Raw genomic sequence first — 16096 nt, 5'->3', positions numbered from 1 at the left:
AGTCTTCATTTGCTTGTGTGCTGCTTTATCCGTTATGTTTTTAACTTCTATGACCATGTCTAAAAACGATGATCATAAGAATATCCAATAAGAGTCATGAAAATTTCACAGGTGCAATTAGCTATGGGACACAATAAACCACAGAAACATTTCAACTCACTGTCCTGACGAGTAGTCGTGATCGACAGCGAAAAGCCATTACAGTCTTTTTTAATAGCCACCTTCTCTCTGTACTTCTGTACAAACTGTGTAGAAAAGGGAAGGAACAGAAATGTGCAGAAACAGAGTGAGGTGTTGGATATGGATGGTATAAAGTTATCCACTTCAACCGTACTTTCTGAATTTCCTTGCAGATGGTACGAACCTTGGTATTTGGACATTTTAAGTTGATCAATGATTTAACTCATAAGACTTCTAATCATGAACAGAGGCATCGCTAGCTTCCAAAATGATTTGGGGACAGGGCCCCCTCGAACTTCAGATACCCCCTCCACTCCAAATAAAACATTAGCACAGTGGAACACGTCGGAAAATAGGCTAATTGTTACATTTCTTACGTTACATAAAGGATGTTGCAGGTGTTGAAATGAAAGAAAGTTTTTCGTAGTTTCAATAAGATGTATTTCACCCTTTATGAATTTAAACAATGAATAAAGTACAAAAACAAAAAAACATGTATCTGTTTACAAACTCTACTTCATTCTGTAAAAAGCACAGACTTACATCTTTTATCTTCTATCAAACATTTCAAACATAATGAACACAATGTCACATCTTTCACTTATTAATTAAACCTCACCACCAATCATCCTCAATTACATCCAATATTAATTAAACCAATAATATTAATTATCCGTTAATCCAACGGATAATTTATTAATTATCCAGATTTATTAATAATTTATACAGATAATTTATTAATGATATTTTATTAATTAAGTCATGTTAATTAATTAATTAATTAATTAAATTAATTTAATTAATTAATTAATTAAATTAATTAATTAATTAATGATCAACGGATAATTTATTAATGATAATTTATCATTATTAATTATCCAACCAATATTAATCAATCCAATATTAATATTAAACAAATATTAATTAAATGCAAAAACAAAAAAACATGTATCCGTTTACAAACTAATTTATTCTGTAAAAAGCTTAGACTTACATTTTTTATCTTCTATCGAACATTTCAAACATAATGAACACAATGTCACATCTTTCACTTATTTTTTTTTTTTTTTTTTTTTTTTTTTTTTGTATACTGAATCGAGGCTCGTGAAAGAGCTAACATTTACTTCACAAACAAATCAACCAGACAAACAAAATATATAAAAAGCGGGAGCGCAAAACAAGATGGGGAGAGAAGGTGAAGCACACAAACACAACATTTGAGAGCAGGGAGATGTGTGGAAGGGAGAGGGCTTGGGGGGAGGAGGCATGGGAAGGGGGGGGGGGGGGGTGGAGGGAGAAGTATAAAACACAAGGACACCAATGACTTCCAGGACAGAAGTTGGTATTTCAAAAAAGTGGAATTGGGGTGAAATTAGCGGGGGTAGAAAAGATCAAGGTTTTGGATGGGGGAAGATAAGAGATGGTGGTGAACAGCTGTTTTAAAGACCTGGAGGGTGGAGTGGGATTGAAGAGAGTGAGGGAGTTTGTTCCAGAGGCGGGAGAAAAGAGGAATGAAGGAGTGAAGGTGAGCAGAGAGTCTTGATTTTGGCAGTTTGACCATAAGAGGGTTGCAGGCAGATCTTGTGCGACCTGTAGGAATATTTGCGGGACAGAGCCCAGAGAGAGCTGGGGGGGCAAGGCCAGAGAGGAGTCGGTAGAAGATGGAAAGACCACCAACCTGCCTGCGGTGAGTGAGTGAGAGGCCCTTGGAGTTAGCTTCATCGCGGGAGATTCCAATGATTCTGAATGCTTTGGTTTCAACAGCGTGAAGACGAGCTAGGTGTGAGGCAGGAGCACCAGCCCAGAGGGGAGAGCAGTATTCCATTGAGCTGCGGATGAAAGCCTTGTATGTGGTGAGGAGCTCAGGTGTGCCAAGGAAGGACTTCGCACGACGGAGGATGCCCAGTCGGCGACTGGCTTTGGAGGCCAGATTTGAAATGTGGTTTTCCCAGGAAAGATCATGGCAGATAGTGAGACCCAAAAGCTTGAGTGACAGAACTTCTTGGAGAGGATTATTCAGAAAGTGGATGGGAGGGTTGTCCAGTCGGTCTTTTCGGAGAGACATCGTAAGAGTGTGAGATTTGTCAGGATTGAAAGACATGTTCCACTTGTTTGCCCAGTCTGTGATTTTGTCCAGGTCTGCAGAGAGTGAGGAGGCAGCAGACTGCCGATCTGAGGGATGAAGAATGGAGCGACAGAGAGTAGAGTCATCAGCAAAGAGATACAGAGGATTTTCAAGAGAGTCAGAGAGATCATTGATGAAGACCAGAAAAAGGACAGGGCCGAGAACACTGCCTTGTGGAACTCCAGCCTGAACAGGAAGAGGAGATGAGAGAAACCCATTCAGGGCCACACGTTGACTACGACTAGAGAGGAAGTCCGCCAGCCATGCGTGGAGATTTCCATGGATACCAAAAGAGGAGAGTTTGGTGAGCAGAGCGGGGTGCCAGACCGTATCGAAGGCACGTGATATGTCAAGGGAGACTGCTCTAATTTCCTGTTTGGCATTGAGGACCTCCATCCATTGTTGAGAAAGCAGAAGCAGCATGTCCAGAGTAGAGTGTCCAGGTCTGAAACCAAATTGATGATCAGAGATCAAGCCATTGGAGAAGAGGAAAGATTTCATATCTGAAGCAATGATGGATTCCATGACTTTGCTGATAATTGGGAGAAGGCTGATTGGTCTGTAGTTGCTGGGATCTGTTTTTGCACCTTGTTTATGCAAAGCGGTGATGTTGGCAGATTTCCAAGCAGATGGAAGATGACCTTGAGCAAAAGAGAGGGTGAAGAGAACAGAGAGAGGGAGTGAAAGAGCGGAAGAACAGGATTTTAGGACCCGTGGGCTGATGCCGTCAGGTCCAGTTGCAGAATCCGAGTCGAGGGTTGACAGAAACTTTTCCACCTTGTCAGGAGGAAAGGACACAGAGTCCAGGAGCAGCTGGGTACGACTGGGTACGGTGGGTACAGAGAGGGATGGGTTTGGGACACAAGATTTAGAGGCAAACACAGAGTTGAGGCATTCAGCTTTTTCACGTGCGGAGTCAGCCGTGTGGCCATTTGAGGTGAGGGAGGGGATGGAGGGGGAACAAACACCAGAAACAGATTTGACCAGACGCCACCAGGATTTGGAAGAGGGAGACAGATAAGAGAGTTCGGTCCTGAGAACGGAGAGATATTGTTTCCTGGCTCTCCTGAGGGTGGACACACACTTGTTTCGGGCTTTGTGAAAGGAAATGAGATTTCCTTCCGTTGGATTTGCTTTCCAGGAGACGAAAGCAAGTTGTTTCTGGGCAATAGCCTCACCACAAGATTCCGTGTACCATGGACGGGAGGAAGGGTATGACAACAGAAGACGAGATGGGATAAATCTGTGCATGAGAGAGAGCAGTTTGCTTTGGAAGAATTCCCAGGAAGAATTTATGTCAGAGGCAGTAGAGATGGGAGACCAGTCCAGATGATTGATGGCTGCTTGAAGACCGTGCCAGTTGGCCTTAGTGAAATGCCAGACTCGTCGACGCTGAGGAGGCTCTCTGAGAATGGTCAGAGAGATGTCCACTTTAACAAGCACATGATCAGAAGAGCCGATTGGAGCAGAAGAAGAGCAGCAGACATTTTCAGGGAAGTTAGTCATAACCAAGTCCAGAAGAGAAGATGCTCCGTTGACTGAAATCCGGGTCGGGAAATTGACAGTTTGTGTCAGTCCCAGTGAGTCACAGAAGTCCTTTGCTGAAGAGCCATGGCTGGTGAGAGAGGTACCGACACCCAGCCAACTGGCATGGTGACAGTTGAAATCACCACATATGAGGAAGAGAGAGTTGGGATGGGTAGATAGAAGTTGGTCCATATTCTCAGACAGCGAGATGTAGATGGAGTCATCACTGTTTGGTGGACGGTACAACACACATATGAACAAAAGGTGGGAGCGAAGGGGAAGCCGTAGCCAAAGGTATTCCTGGGGGTGAGGTGGAGAGAGGGCAGTGCAGGGCGAGTGAGGAAGAGAGTTTTTTATAAAGATAGCAACCCCACCTCCAGGACGAGGCTCAGGTCTATCATACCGGAGTAGGGAGTAACCTGGGAGAGCTACCAAGGAATCAGAGACATCATGAAGGAGGAAAGTTTCTGTTAAGCAGATCACGTCTGGTTTGTCAGAAGCAACCTGTATGGAGAGATCAGACATGTTTGAGCGAAGGCCCCGGATGTTTGAGGTCCATACTGTTAAGGAAGAGGAAGGGGGAGCATCGGATACAGAACAGGGGGGGGGAGCGGTAGGGTAAGATGTGGAAGAGGAGGAAGAAGTAGGGAGAGCTGTTGAAGGTGTGTCAGAGATTACAGAATAGCTCGGAGAAAGGGAAGGATGGGGCAGACAAAAGGTTTGATGGTGATTGGGAGAGGCGCAGTGAGGTGTTATTTGACGAGGGGGAAGAGCGAGGCAGAAGGTTGAGGGAGATGAAGGTGAAAGTTGGAAGGGGGAAGAAGCGGGGAGGACGCTTTGAGGGGGAGGGGTGAGAGGGGAGTCTAGGAGGGGAGGAGCGAGGGAGAGTCTCGGAGGGGAGGGGTGTGGGGGGAGATTTGAAAGGAATGGGTGATTGGGAAGATTTGGAGGGGAGGGGCAAGGGGGAAGATTTGAAAGAGATGGGTGATGGGGATGGTTTGGAGGGGATGGGCAAGGGGGTAGATTTAGAGGGGAGGGGTGATGGGAAATGGGATTTTGGGGTGATGGGATTTTGAAAAATGTACGATTAATGGGAAACGAACATTTATTGCAAAATGAGTTTCTTGAGACATTCGAGTCAAAAATACGTTTGAGGACGCTGGAGGGAGGATGGAGTGCTGGAGAGTTTAGGGAATGAATGAAAGATGCACTGTAAGAGATGGAATTTTTTTTTGGAATGAATGGATTTGGTGAGCAAGTCGAAAGCATCCTTTTATAGAAGAAGAAGAAAAAGGTGTTATAGAAAATGACAGAATACAGGTCTTCAGGGTTCAGATGAGACATTTTTTAACAACGTGATCACAAACAGCGTGGTCGAAGAATGAACGAACGAACAACTAAGAACGAATAAACGAATAAAAACGGAAGGAAATGTTTTTGGGTTTTTTTTTTTTTTTTTGAGATTTTAAAACAAGGAAGTATGGGATGAAAAGACCGTGAAAACAGAGACCGGAAAAAAAATTCAGCGTGATCGGAGAACCGCTGAGACAAAAACAAAGCCTAAAGCCAAGGTTGGACACAGTAGCCTAGTACTACACTTAGGCCTCAGGATACACGATGAGAAAGACCGACGATTCTGTACACAGGTACAAAAAACCAACGCCAAGAATACTATTAAAGACACCCCAATAGGTACATACAAGACCAGTTTCGACAAAAACACAATTGTGAAAAGTTACTTAACTTCGAAAGCGAGCGCACATGGACAGCTTTGAAGAGACGAGACCTCCAATCTTGCGCATGCGCAGTCCCAGTTCGCAGTCCCAGTTCCCAGTCCCAGTTCGCTTATTAATTAAATCTCACCACCAATCATCCTCAATTAAATCCAATATTAATTAAACCAATAATATTAATTATCCGTTAATCCAACGGATAATTTATTAATTATCCAGATTTATTAAGAATTTATACGGATAATTTATTAATGATATTTTATTAATTAAGTCATGTTAATTAATTAATGAATTAATTTAATTAATTTATTAATGATCAATGGATAATTTATTAATGATAATTTATCATTATTAATTATCCAACCAATATTAATCAATCCAATATTAATATTAAAGAAATATTAATTAAATCGAAAAACAAAAAAACATGTATCCGTTTACAAACTCTACTTCATTCTGTAAAAAGCTCAGACTTACATTTTTTATCTTCTATCAAACATTTCAAACATAATGAACACAATGTCACATCTTTCACTTATTAATTAAACCTCACCACCAATCATCCTCAATTAAATCCAATGTTAATTAAACCAATAATATTAATTATCCGTTAATCCAACGGGTAATTTATTAATTATCCAGATTTATTAATAATTTATACGGATAATTTATTAATGATATTTTATTAATTAAGTCATGTTAATTAATTAAATAATTTAATTAATTAATTTAATTAATTTATTAATGATCAACGGATAATTTATTAATGATAATTTATCATTATTAATTATCCAACCAATATTAATCAATCCAATATTAATATTAAACAAATATTAATTAAATCCAAAAACAAAAAAACATGTATCCGTTTACAAACTACTTTGCTACTTTGCTAACAACCCCCAGCTCTCTCTGTGCTCTGTCCCCCAAATATTCCTACAGGTCGCACAAGATCTGCCAGCAACCCTCTGATGGTTAAACTGCCGAAATCTCGGCTCTCTGCTCACCTTCACTCTTTCATTCCTCTTTTCTCCCGCCTCTGGAACAAACTCCCTCACTCCCTTCAATCCCACTCCTCCCTCCAGGTCTTTAAAACAGCTGTTCACCACCATCTCTTATCTTCCCCCATCCAAAACCTTGATCTTTTCTACCCCCGCTAATTCACCCCAGATCCACCTTGTTTGAAATTCCAACTTCTTTCCTGGAAGTCCTGGCAGTGTCCATATGTTTTATACCTCTCCCACCGCCCCCTTCCCACGCCCCCCCCCCCCAAAGCCCTCGCCCTCTCTCAGATCTCTCGATGTCTCCATGTCTCTGTCTGTCTCTCCGCTCCAGCGACCGCCCTGCTCTCAAATGTTGTGTTTGTGTCCTTCCCCCTCTCTCCCCATCTTGTCTACCGCTCCCTATGTTATATGTTTTATGTGTCGGTTTGTCTTTCTGTGTGATTAATGTTCGCTCTTTCACGAGCCTCGACCTTGTATACAAAAAAAAAAAAACAAAAAAAAAAACAAACAAACAAAAAAAAAACTACTTCATTCTGTAAAAAGCTCAGACTTACATTTTTTATCTTCTATCAAACATTTCAAACATAATGAACACAATGTCACATCTTTCACTTATTAATTAAACCTCACCACCCACGGGTTTAGAAGAGTCATATTTGTAAACAGTCGATATTTAATTATTTTGACGAAGTGACAGTGTGTACCGTCTGTTGTGCATCTTTGCAAAGTGATCAATGATGGCATCCTCCGACACAGATTCCAGCGTACCTTTTTCCTTTTTCAAATGAAAGCATTGCATGGTGCTATAGTCTATTTATTTGCATTGTGCTTCTCAGCCAGGTGTCTAGACGTCTTAAGACATGAAGAATATAATCGCTAATTTCAGCACACAGTGATCTGCGTGGGCAGATAAAAAATCGTGGAAGTAAGAATAGATAAAAATTACCTTAAATGGTGGTTTATCGGCCTTGAATAAAAGGAAAAACTGATGTTTCGTGCCTACCCTTCATCAGAGAAAAAGTGAGAACAATGCAAGCAGAGGTTCAAACAGGAAGACTTTCGCAATTACGTCATCACTATGTGAGGCCCAAAATGTCAGTTTTTCCTTTTATTCAAGGTGGATCACCCACCATTTCAGGTGGTTTTTTGTCTTAAGACACGAAATGATCTTTCACAACTGCAGCTACTTATTGGGATAGGAAGCGTTATTCTTACACCACTTGCTTTACAGTTGAAAACATGAGATTATCTAAGTGCTGGTACGCATTCGTCAAGATTTACAGCCTTTTGTTGTTTACGTGCCTGGTAAATTTTTTAGCAACAAGTATTTCCTCTTGTTTTAGTTCTATTTTGTAGTGTTTTGAAAGTGTAGATAAGTTTTCCACTGAGAGAGAGTTTGGTGAGAGCGGGCTGCATGTCTGTATTCCCATCATTAGCTTTGCTCCGCTAACAGAAAAACCTCTGGTCAAACAAATTCAGCGAGCATCCATCCGGTCCAAATAAGGATAAAATAGTTTCGTCCGGAAGTTATCTGGTGTACTGACATCTGTATCTACATCACATGCAGATTGAACCACAAAATCATCCATGTTTTTTTCCCCTCCTTTGCAGAGCTGTTTCCTGGATGTAAATTTCGTTGTTGTTACAAAAGGCCCTGGCTTTATCATTTCATTAGTTTGCCTTTTCATTTGTTCTCATGTTCTTTCAAATTGCTGTACTTCGCTTCTTTAAAATTGACGGTTTCGGTCAAATCAAGAAGCCAAGGTTAAAATAGATTCAGGGCACGGCAAAAACATCCGGGACATGTGCCCCATGTGCCAGTACCAGCGATGCCCCTGATTATGCAAGGGATTTTAAATGTGTAACAAATGCATGGCTACATCAAATCAATATGTTACTTTAGTAACGTGGTTCATGTTTGCCATGTTTGCATGTTTCAATGGTTCATGGCCCTTACTGTGAGAATGCCTTGTCCTGTGCCACTTGCTGTCACTGTCAGTTTTCCATGCACTGGAACCTGTAAAAGGCAAATCATTTCAAATCAAATGGGTGTTTCTAATTTAATTCATTTTTTAACCTTAGCTTTTAAAGACCCTGAAATAGGTGTTACAGTCATGGTGTGTCTGTACAAGTAGCCATGTTCCTTAAGGTGAACAGATACATTCTGTGAACCATTAACCTTGTTAAGAATTTGACAATTTATCCATTTTCTACCATCACAAAGCTAGCAAAACATCGCTTTACATGCCAAATGACATATGGAGACAACATGCAGAGAATAATTTTTAATGAGGAAGTGGACACTCACTTTGGAGCACTACTGGAAACACAAAACACAGAATGGTTCATGGGCCATTGGCTGACCAGAATCACAGAAAAGTGTCCATATGAAAAAACAAAGGAAATAACATAAAATCTGAAACCTACCCACGTGTGCAGATAGCAGCCAACAACAGCAACACACACACACGCACGCACGCACGCACACACACACACGCACGCACACACACACACACGTACGCACGCACACACACGCACGCACGCACACACACACACACACACACATGCACGCACACACGTACGCATGCACACACACATGCACCCAATTGCAAAACCCAGTCTCCCATTGCACGGGCGGACGAGCTAATAACATGAAAAAATCAGAACAGAAAACAATGAAAATCGTTAATAAGTTTGACTTAAGGCTTGTTTTCCTCTGTAATAGTACTTGAAAAGTAATCCTCTAACAAGTGGAACTAAAGGAAAGTCACAAAATGCAATCGATGAAATAAGCTACTTGGTTATAATGAGCAAACATTAGGAGATGAGGATGAGAGACAAAGTTCAAAACAAGGACCAAAGCTTTAGCAGCAAATGGGTGAGCAGATAATGGATGAGCAGGTAACGGGTGAGCAGGTACATTGTGCTTTTTGGAAGTGAGTTGGCTCTGACTGGGTACCTCATTTGTTAAACAGAGATGCGTGAAGCATGGAGCTGTTGAGTGTGAACAGAGAGTAGCATTAGTAATAAGTAAAATAAAATAAAAGGGGAATAAAACAGAATAAGGAAAGAGTGGAGCATGTGCCAATGCATGGATTACGTGGATAAGAACAAAGAGGAACAGATACATAAATATTTACACAAAACACCGAAAATACAACTCCCAACAAGTAGAAGCAACAATAAAACGAAAAGTCAAGACCACTTCGGATAGGAGGCCCTAATCGTATTATTTTGGGATAGATTATTTTGAGTGCAGAGCCACGCGCATTCTTCGATGAGGAATCAGAAGCGGACTACAGCATCCTATTTTCATCGTCAAATCTAGTAGGGATATCCATCAAACACAGATAAATCTCCTCTTTCATGAGTGGAGAAGAAACTTCACAAACTGCACAGACCTGAGTTATCTTACAAAATAACCTTAGTTAACCTCACAAATAACCGAGTTAACCTGAATAACTTAGTTAACCTCAAAATAACCTTACAAATAAATAACCTTAGGAGCACAGAGTTACAAGTATGCAAATTATAAAAAAAAAACATGGTTAGTCGCCTTCAACTTGGAAATGATGCACATTCAAGATAAATTTTAAAAAATCTGGTTAAATTAGACAACTTTGATGAACTATGTCTAAGGCCGGTTGGGCATACAAGTCGAGCCCGTAGGCCTTGCAACACACTCATACCAAGGACGGTGTGGGCAAACACACTGATAAAAGTGCGCGAATAACATGAATGAGAAAATTCAATTTCAAAGTAAAAAAAAATCAACTATTTAAGGCAGATGTAACCTTAACGGCACTTGATAGAGAGCATACTTCCGCCAGGATGAACAGTTTACGTTTTGTACCTCACTTCTTCTTTCATATGCAGCACAGGACTGCAGGTAGTATCATTGGTTGAGGGTGCGGTTTTGCCGCTGATGCAGTGCCCCTATCACCAGTACATTGGTACTCATTTCACCGAACTCGAAATGAAGACAGGCTATGTAAACCCCACCTGGTGTTAATTCAACGGCCGACGGAGATTCAAACTCAGGACCCAAGGATCCCAAGCCAGCCACCCGAACCGTTAAGCCAACACCAGGCTTCTATATCCCACTGATAGATCGGGATCTGCACCTGGACCAAAATCAAATCGGATTTCTCGTGTCACCGCACCAACTCATCCAGCTATAGTTTTGTCATAATCCATCCACAACTTTTTGAAATATCATGCTATATATTGTTGCGGAGATGAGGACTGTATTTTTTTGATTGTGTTGTATTGTGGTAAATTGGTGATGATTATTGTTTATTCTGCGCCCCCCTGCCTCCGGAGCTGTGTAAAGGTGAAAGGGCATCCCATAATTAGTCCACAAGCATACACGTCAGCCAAGTAATAGAATACCCCTGTTGATAGTTATCTCTTATTCTGTGTTTTAGGGTAAGGCTGTGTCTCCCATTAATTGAAGTACTCCATTGCACCAGTGAAAGAGAATAGATCCCCTTTCATTCCCATCCCCAAAATCCCCATTTCCTTCACATCCCCTTTCGTCATTGCCGAGCCTCGATTCTCAATTACCTCCCCTCCAAAACCACCATTGAACATGTGCTCGAATCGGAGAAGAAAGGCGTGCCCGCCCGTCGTCATCAAGGGCGGAGCCAGAGGGTCGCGCGACCAACCAGGGCCGAGGTGAGCACCCCGATGGGCGTGTCCTGAAGGCCGGCGGCTTAATCGCCGGAGGCGTTATAAAGGCGCGCACGCAGGAAGCAAGTGAGTCGGTTGCCAGGGGAGAGTCGTGAGGAGTCAGTCAGTGGAGTCGGTGGTCAGTTGGTTGCGTTGGTTGCGGTGAGGAGTCGGTGGTGGTGGTCAGTTGGTTGCGTTGGTTGCGGTGAGGAGTCGGTGGTAAAGAGTGAGTGGACCAAGAACGAGTTGAGGGTTTGGACCAGACGAGTCGGACAAGGCCTGGCAAAGCAAGCGACGTCCACAGCAGCCACAACAGCAGCTTGGGGGCCTGAACGGCGGTTTGGAGCAGGGCCGTAAAGGAACGGCGGCTGCTAAACGCGCCGGTTGAGCTGCAGGACCCCCTTGGACCTCCCTCTCCCTCCAGCCATCCACCTCCTGCCTTTCCACCTTTCTTGTGTACGTGAGTTTGTTTTGTTTGTTCTGTCCCTGGGTTAATTAAGTCTGTATAAGTTAATAATTGCACTGTGTCTCTGATCCTTCTGTATATTATTTTATTATCTTTCCTTCTCCTTGGTTACTTTGAGCATGTAAATAGTAGGAATAAATTTAGTAGTATTTCCAACCTTTTTGTCTTCTTCTTCTTCTTCTTCTTCACATCCGTGTCGCCTTTGTCTTTTCCCTATTGAATAGCTGCGGTGCGATCCGGCCAACGTTTGGGTTCTAATCGGGGAGTAACTGTTCGGTCGCGGAGCCTTCGCTCGGCCCATCATAACATCTAAACCGCGATCAGTAACAATATCGTTTTTAGCCCTATCACTCAATGGTGAAGAATCACTTAACAATAAAAATCCTCCTATCCGGATCCGTATTCGGATCTTCACCAAAATCGAATCAATTTCTCCTTGCCTCACACACAATCTGTCCACCAAGTTTCAGCCGAATCCATCCATAACTTTTTGAGATATCCTGCTATATATCGGTCTTAACCCTATCACACAATGGGTCAAGAATCATTCAAAAAAATTCTCTGATCCAGATCTGTAATCAGATCTTCATCAAAATTGAACCAATTCTCCTTGTCACACACACAACCTGTCCACCAAGTTTCGTCCAAATCCATCCATAACTTATTGAGATATTGTGCTATCCAGATCCGTATTCGGATCTTCACCAACATTTGGCCTGATCTCTCAATGGTGAAGAATGACTTAAAAAATTCTCAGATCCATATCCAGATCCGGATCTTCACCAAACTCTAATCATTACGGCCTTGTCACACACCCAACCTCTCCCTCTCAATGGTGAAGAATGACTTTAAAAAATTATCGGATCCATATCCAGATCTTCACCAAACTCTAATCATTTCGGCCTTATCACATACCCAACCTTTTCACCAAATTTCGTCCGAATCCCTCCAGAACCTCTCGAGATATCCCACTCACAAACAGACAAACAAACAAACAGGGGTGAAAACATAACCTCTGTCCACTTGACAGGAGGACTTTGTATTTTTGGGAACACACTCTTCGACACGTGACCGATCATACTTATGCAATGCATTCATTAAGAACCACCTATGGAGGCCATTTTTCCCCGCAGGGCAGGGGTTGTCCTTTTTCGGGCACCATGGTCCCCTTTTTGAAGCAATGTTTTATGGCCGGATGCTCTTCCTGCCGCCAACCCTGTTAGTCGCCTCTTGTGACACACAGGGAATTACCAGTGAACTGGTGCTCAATTTGCCGACCTCTGAAGGATGACAGGCTGAGTCAACCCCCCTGGCATTAATTCAGCGATCGACCAGGATTCAAACCCAGGATCCTAGGATCCCAAGCCGGCACCCTAACCGCTAAGAACCCAGGATCCTAGGATCCCAAGCCGGCACCCTAACCGCTAAGAACCCAGGATCCTAGGCTCCCAAGCCGGCACCCTAACCGCTAAGAACCCAGGATCCTAGGTTCCCAAGCCAGCACCCTAACCGCTAAGAACCCAGGATCCTAGGATCCCAAGCCGGCACCCTAACCGCTAAGAACCCAGGATCCTAGGCTCCCAAGCCGGCACCCTAACCGCTAAATTAATTAAACAACTTGATTAGAACCATCTTTAGAGGCCATTTTCCCCCGCAGAGCAGTGGGTGGCCTTTTTCAGGCTTTTCGACCTTTTTGGTCCCCTTTTTGAAGCAATGTTTTATGGCCGGATGCCCTTCCTGCCACCAACCATGTTAGTCGCCTCTTGCGACACACAGGGAATTACCAGTGAACTGGTACTCAATTTGCCGACCTCGAAAGGATGAGCAGGCTGAGTCAACCCCCCTGGCGTTAATTCAGCGATCGACCGGGATTCAAACCCAGGATCCTAGGATCCCAAGCCGGCACCCTAACCGCCAAGCCAACACCAGGCTAACGCATTCATTAATAAAATATCTATTATATTTTGCTTGCGTTAGCCCCTTTGTTCGTCCTCACAACAATATAATTGTAATGAGATTTGCTCACCTCAAGAAAAAGAGAGGTATACTGGCAAGATCAACATTTCCAGACCAACTTTAGCAGTGCAATTGCAAAAAGCATGGAGATGCGGCACGAAAGTGCACATTTAAAATTGTATAAGAAAAAGTGAAAGTTTAAATTTGACAGTCAAGGAAAATATTTCCCAAACATGGAGGCACAAGGTAAAGAGGGTATTAAAAAAAAATACAAATCTTGGCAAATTCTCCTTTATCCAAATACCACCGATTTGTTGCTCAGTTTTAGGGGCTGTAGGGGTGGAGAGTTTTTGAATTGCATGAAAATATCCTCACAAATGGACATTACCCTTAAGCAAAACTCACCTTAAATGGTTTCTGGACAAAGGCATTGTCGTTTGTTATTTGGAATTCTTTGTCAAACACACCGTTTTCTTCTCCTCTTATCTTGAAAGTTAAGGCAAGGTTTTTCATCCCTGCGTGTCGTGATTCAAACTGTGTCAATGCTTGCAGAGCCATCACTGTATCCTGCACATTAAACGTGGAACATACAAAAGAGGGCACTGAATAGACAAGGCCAAACAAACCTGAGAGGCATTTTAATGCTAAATTCAACTGATTGCATTTAAATACTTTTATTTTCCCTTTATTGTGTAAGTCGATGTTAAATTTTTCATTACTGCTCAGTGATATTTTTGCAAAACGTTTACGTCATTAAATACACTACCTGCAATACAATTACAGGGAAAAATTTTCTTTGTGATATGATCTAAGTATTTTATTTGTGCGTACTTTAATTTTATCACTTTGTTATTTGGACTTGAGTAATACAACAATAAGATTATTTAGAGTTGTAGCAAAAATTAACCCCAGAATGACAAAATGGCAATGATGGGACACATGATATGAGTTGATCGATCAGACAAATTTGATGAACTCTGATATGCGATAAAATAAATTGTTATTTTGTCCAGCAAATTTTGGGGAAATCGGGTCAGGGTTTTGGAAACGCACAAGGACAAACAAACAAACAGATGTATATAACTATATATTTTATCGTACCTGTGTGGATTGAAAACCACCACCAAAACCTGCAGACTGGCTAAGCCAGTTGGTTGCCTTCTCTGCAACTTCACTCTCCTCATGTTGAATAGCCGCCAAAAGTCCATAGGCTGTGCTCTCCACTGCTGCAGCTTTCCCTATGTCTGAGCCCCAATGTATTGACTCTAAAAGGAACAATACACCAAAATAAAAATTCACAATAAATATAATAATTTCCTTTCTTTTGTAAAAAAAAAAAAAAAAATTTAAAAAATCGGTTGGCCTGTTTAATCCTCCCATCTGAACCAATGGCGCAGGACACTCAGAACCCAGGCTGAAATCCCATATACAGCACTGTATTTGTCCGTCGTCGACGAATATCCTTGCAATTCACAAACAGATACACTGATATCAACGAATGTCTATGTCATAGATGTGATTTTTATTTAAGATCTACATGTGACGGCTGCCGACAACATTAGTTTTCGTGGCGATCAAGTTTTTTTTTCCCCCAGTTTTGCCATGCTGGTGGTTGTAGCAGTGAAGCACCTGTTGGAGTAGTGTTTTTGGTTCACATCTTGCTTTTCGTAACAGCAATTTGCATCTCGGTTTTGTAATGTCCACCAACACCATTAGTCTTCAAAGTTATTTCCATCTTTTAACCAGCCAAGTCTTTAGGAATTTCATGTTGCGGGGAGCTGGAGCGCGCCCAAATAAAGACCGCATGAAAACGGTGTGTAGAGATCAACGGTGTGTCGAGATAATTCCCCCCCCCCCCTTCCCACGCCTCCTCCCTCCCAAGCCCTCTCCCTCCCACAGATCTCTCGATGTCCTTGCTCTCAAATGTTGTACTTGTGTGCTTCCCTCTCTCTCCCCATCTTGTCTCCCGCTCCCTTTATTATGTCTTATGTGCCCGTTTGTTTTTTGTCATTAATGTTAGCTCTTACATTAGCCTCGATCTTGTGTACAAAAAAAAAAAACCAAAAAGAAAAAAAAAGACAACTCTGCGAAAGATTAATTGAGGATCCAAAGTTGGTATGGAATTTCATTTGTTTCTTTGATACATCATACATTTGCTGCCTAAGCTGTAAGAAATGGATTTGATGTGCATTTGCCGCTTTGTGAGGTAATTGCTTTGCAAACAGTTTGTATTTCGCCATTGCTCTTTTCTTGAACAGAACGACAAACTGCTGTATGATTGTTTGTATTGAAGCCGAATGTGTGAACTGCAATTATGGCAACTTGTAGACGGAGATTTGTTACTAATTTGCTGTTTGTTTCTCATGTTGTAGTTTCACGGCGCCATCAAATAAAGCGGCTTCTGTGCGAGACCCAAGGTTTCCTGTTATCTCAT

General features: G+C 42.1%; 1 protein-coding gene across 1 annotated transcript in view; it reads right to left on the bottom strand.

Moving 5' to 3' along the window:
• The window catches only part of LOC137437024 (complement C3), a 228461-nt gene that overhangs the window by 19564 nt on the left and 192801 nt on the right, over window positions 1–16096 (bottom strand). The window contains exons 32-35 of the mRNA XM_068131331.2: window positions 14764–14927; window positions 14068–14229; window positions 8527–8586; window positions 161–245 (exon numbers count right to left, since the gene is read on the bottom strand). Of these exons, the coding sequence (XP_067987432.2) occupies window positions 161–245; window positions 8527–8586; window positions 14068–14229; window positions 14764–14927 (471 nt within the window). The remainder of the gene's footprint in view (window positions 1–160; window positions 246–8526; window positions 8587–14067; window positions 14230–14763; window positions 14928–16096) is intronic.

Source organism: Myxine glutinosa, chromosome 11 (genome assembly GCF_964187855.1).
Source record: "Myxine glutinosa chromosome 11, kmMyxGlut1.1, whole genome shotgun sequence".
Taxonomy (NCBI): domain Eukaryota; kingdom Metazoa; phylum Chordata; class Myxini; order Myxiniformes; family Myxinidae; genus Myxine; species Myxine glutinosa.
This window is presented reverse-complemented; position numbering and strand designations above follow the sequence as displayed.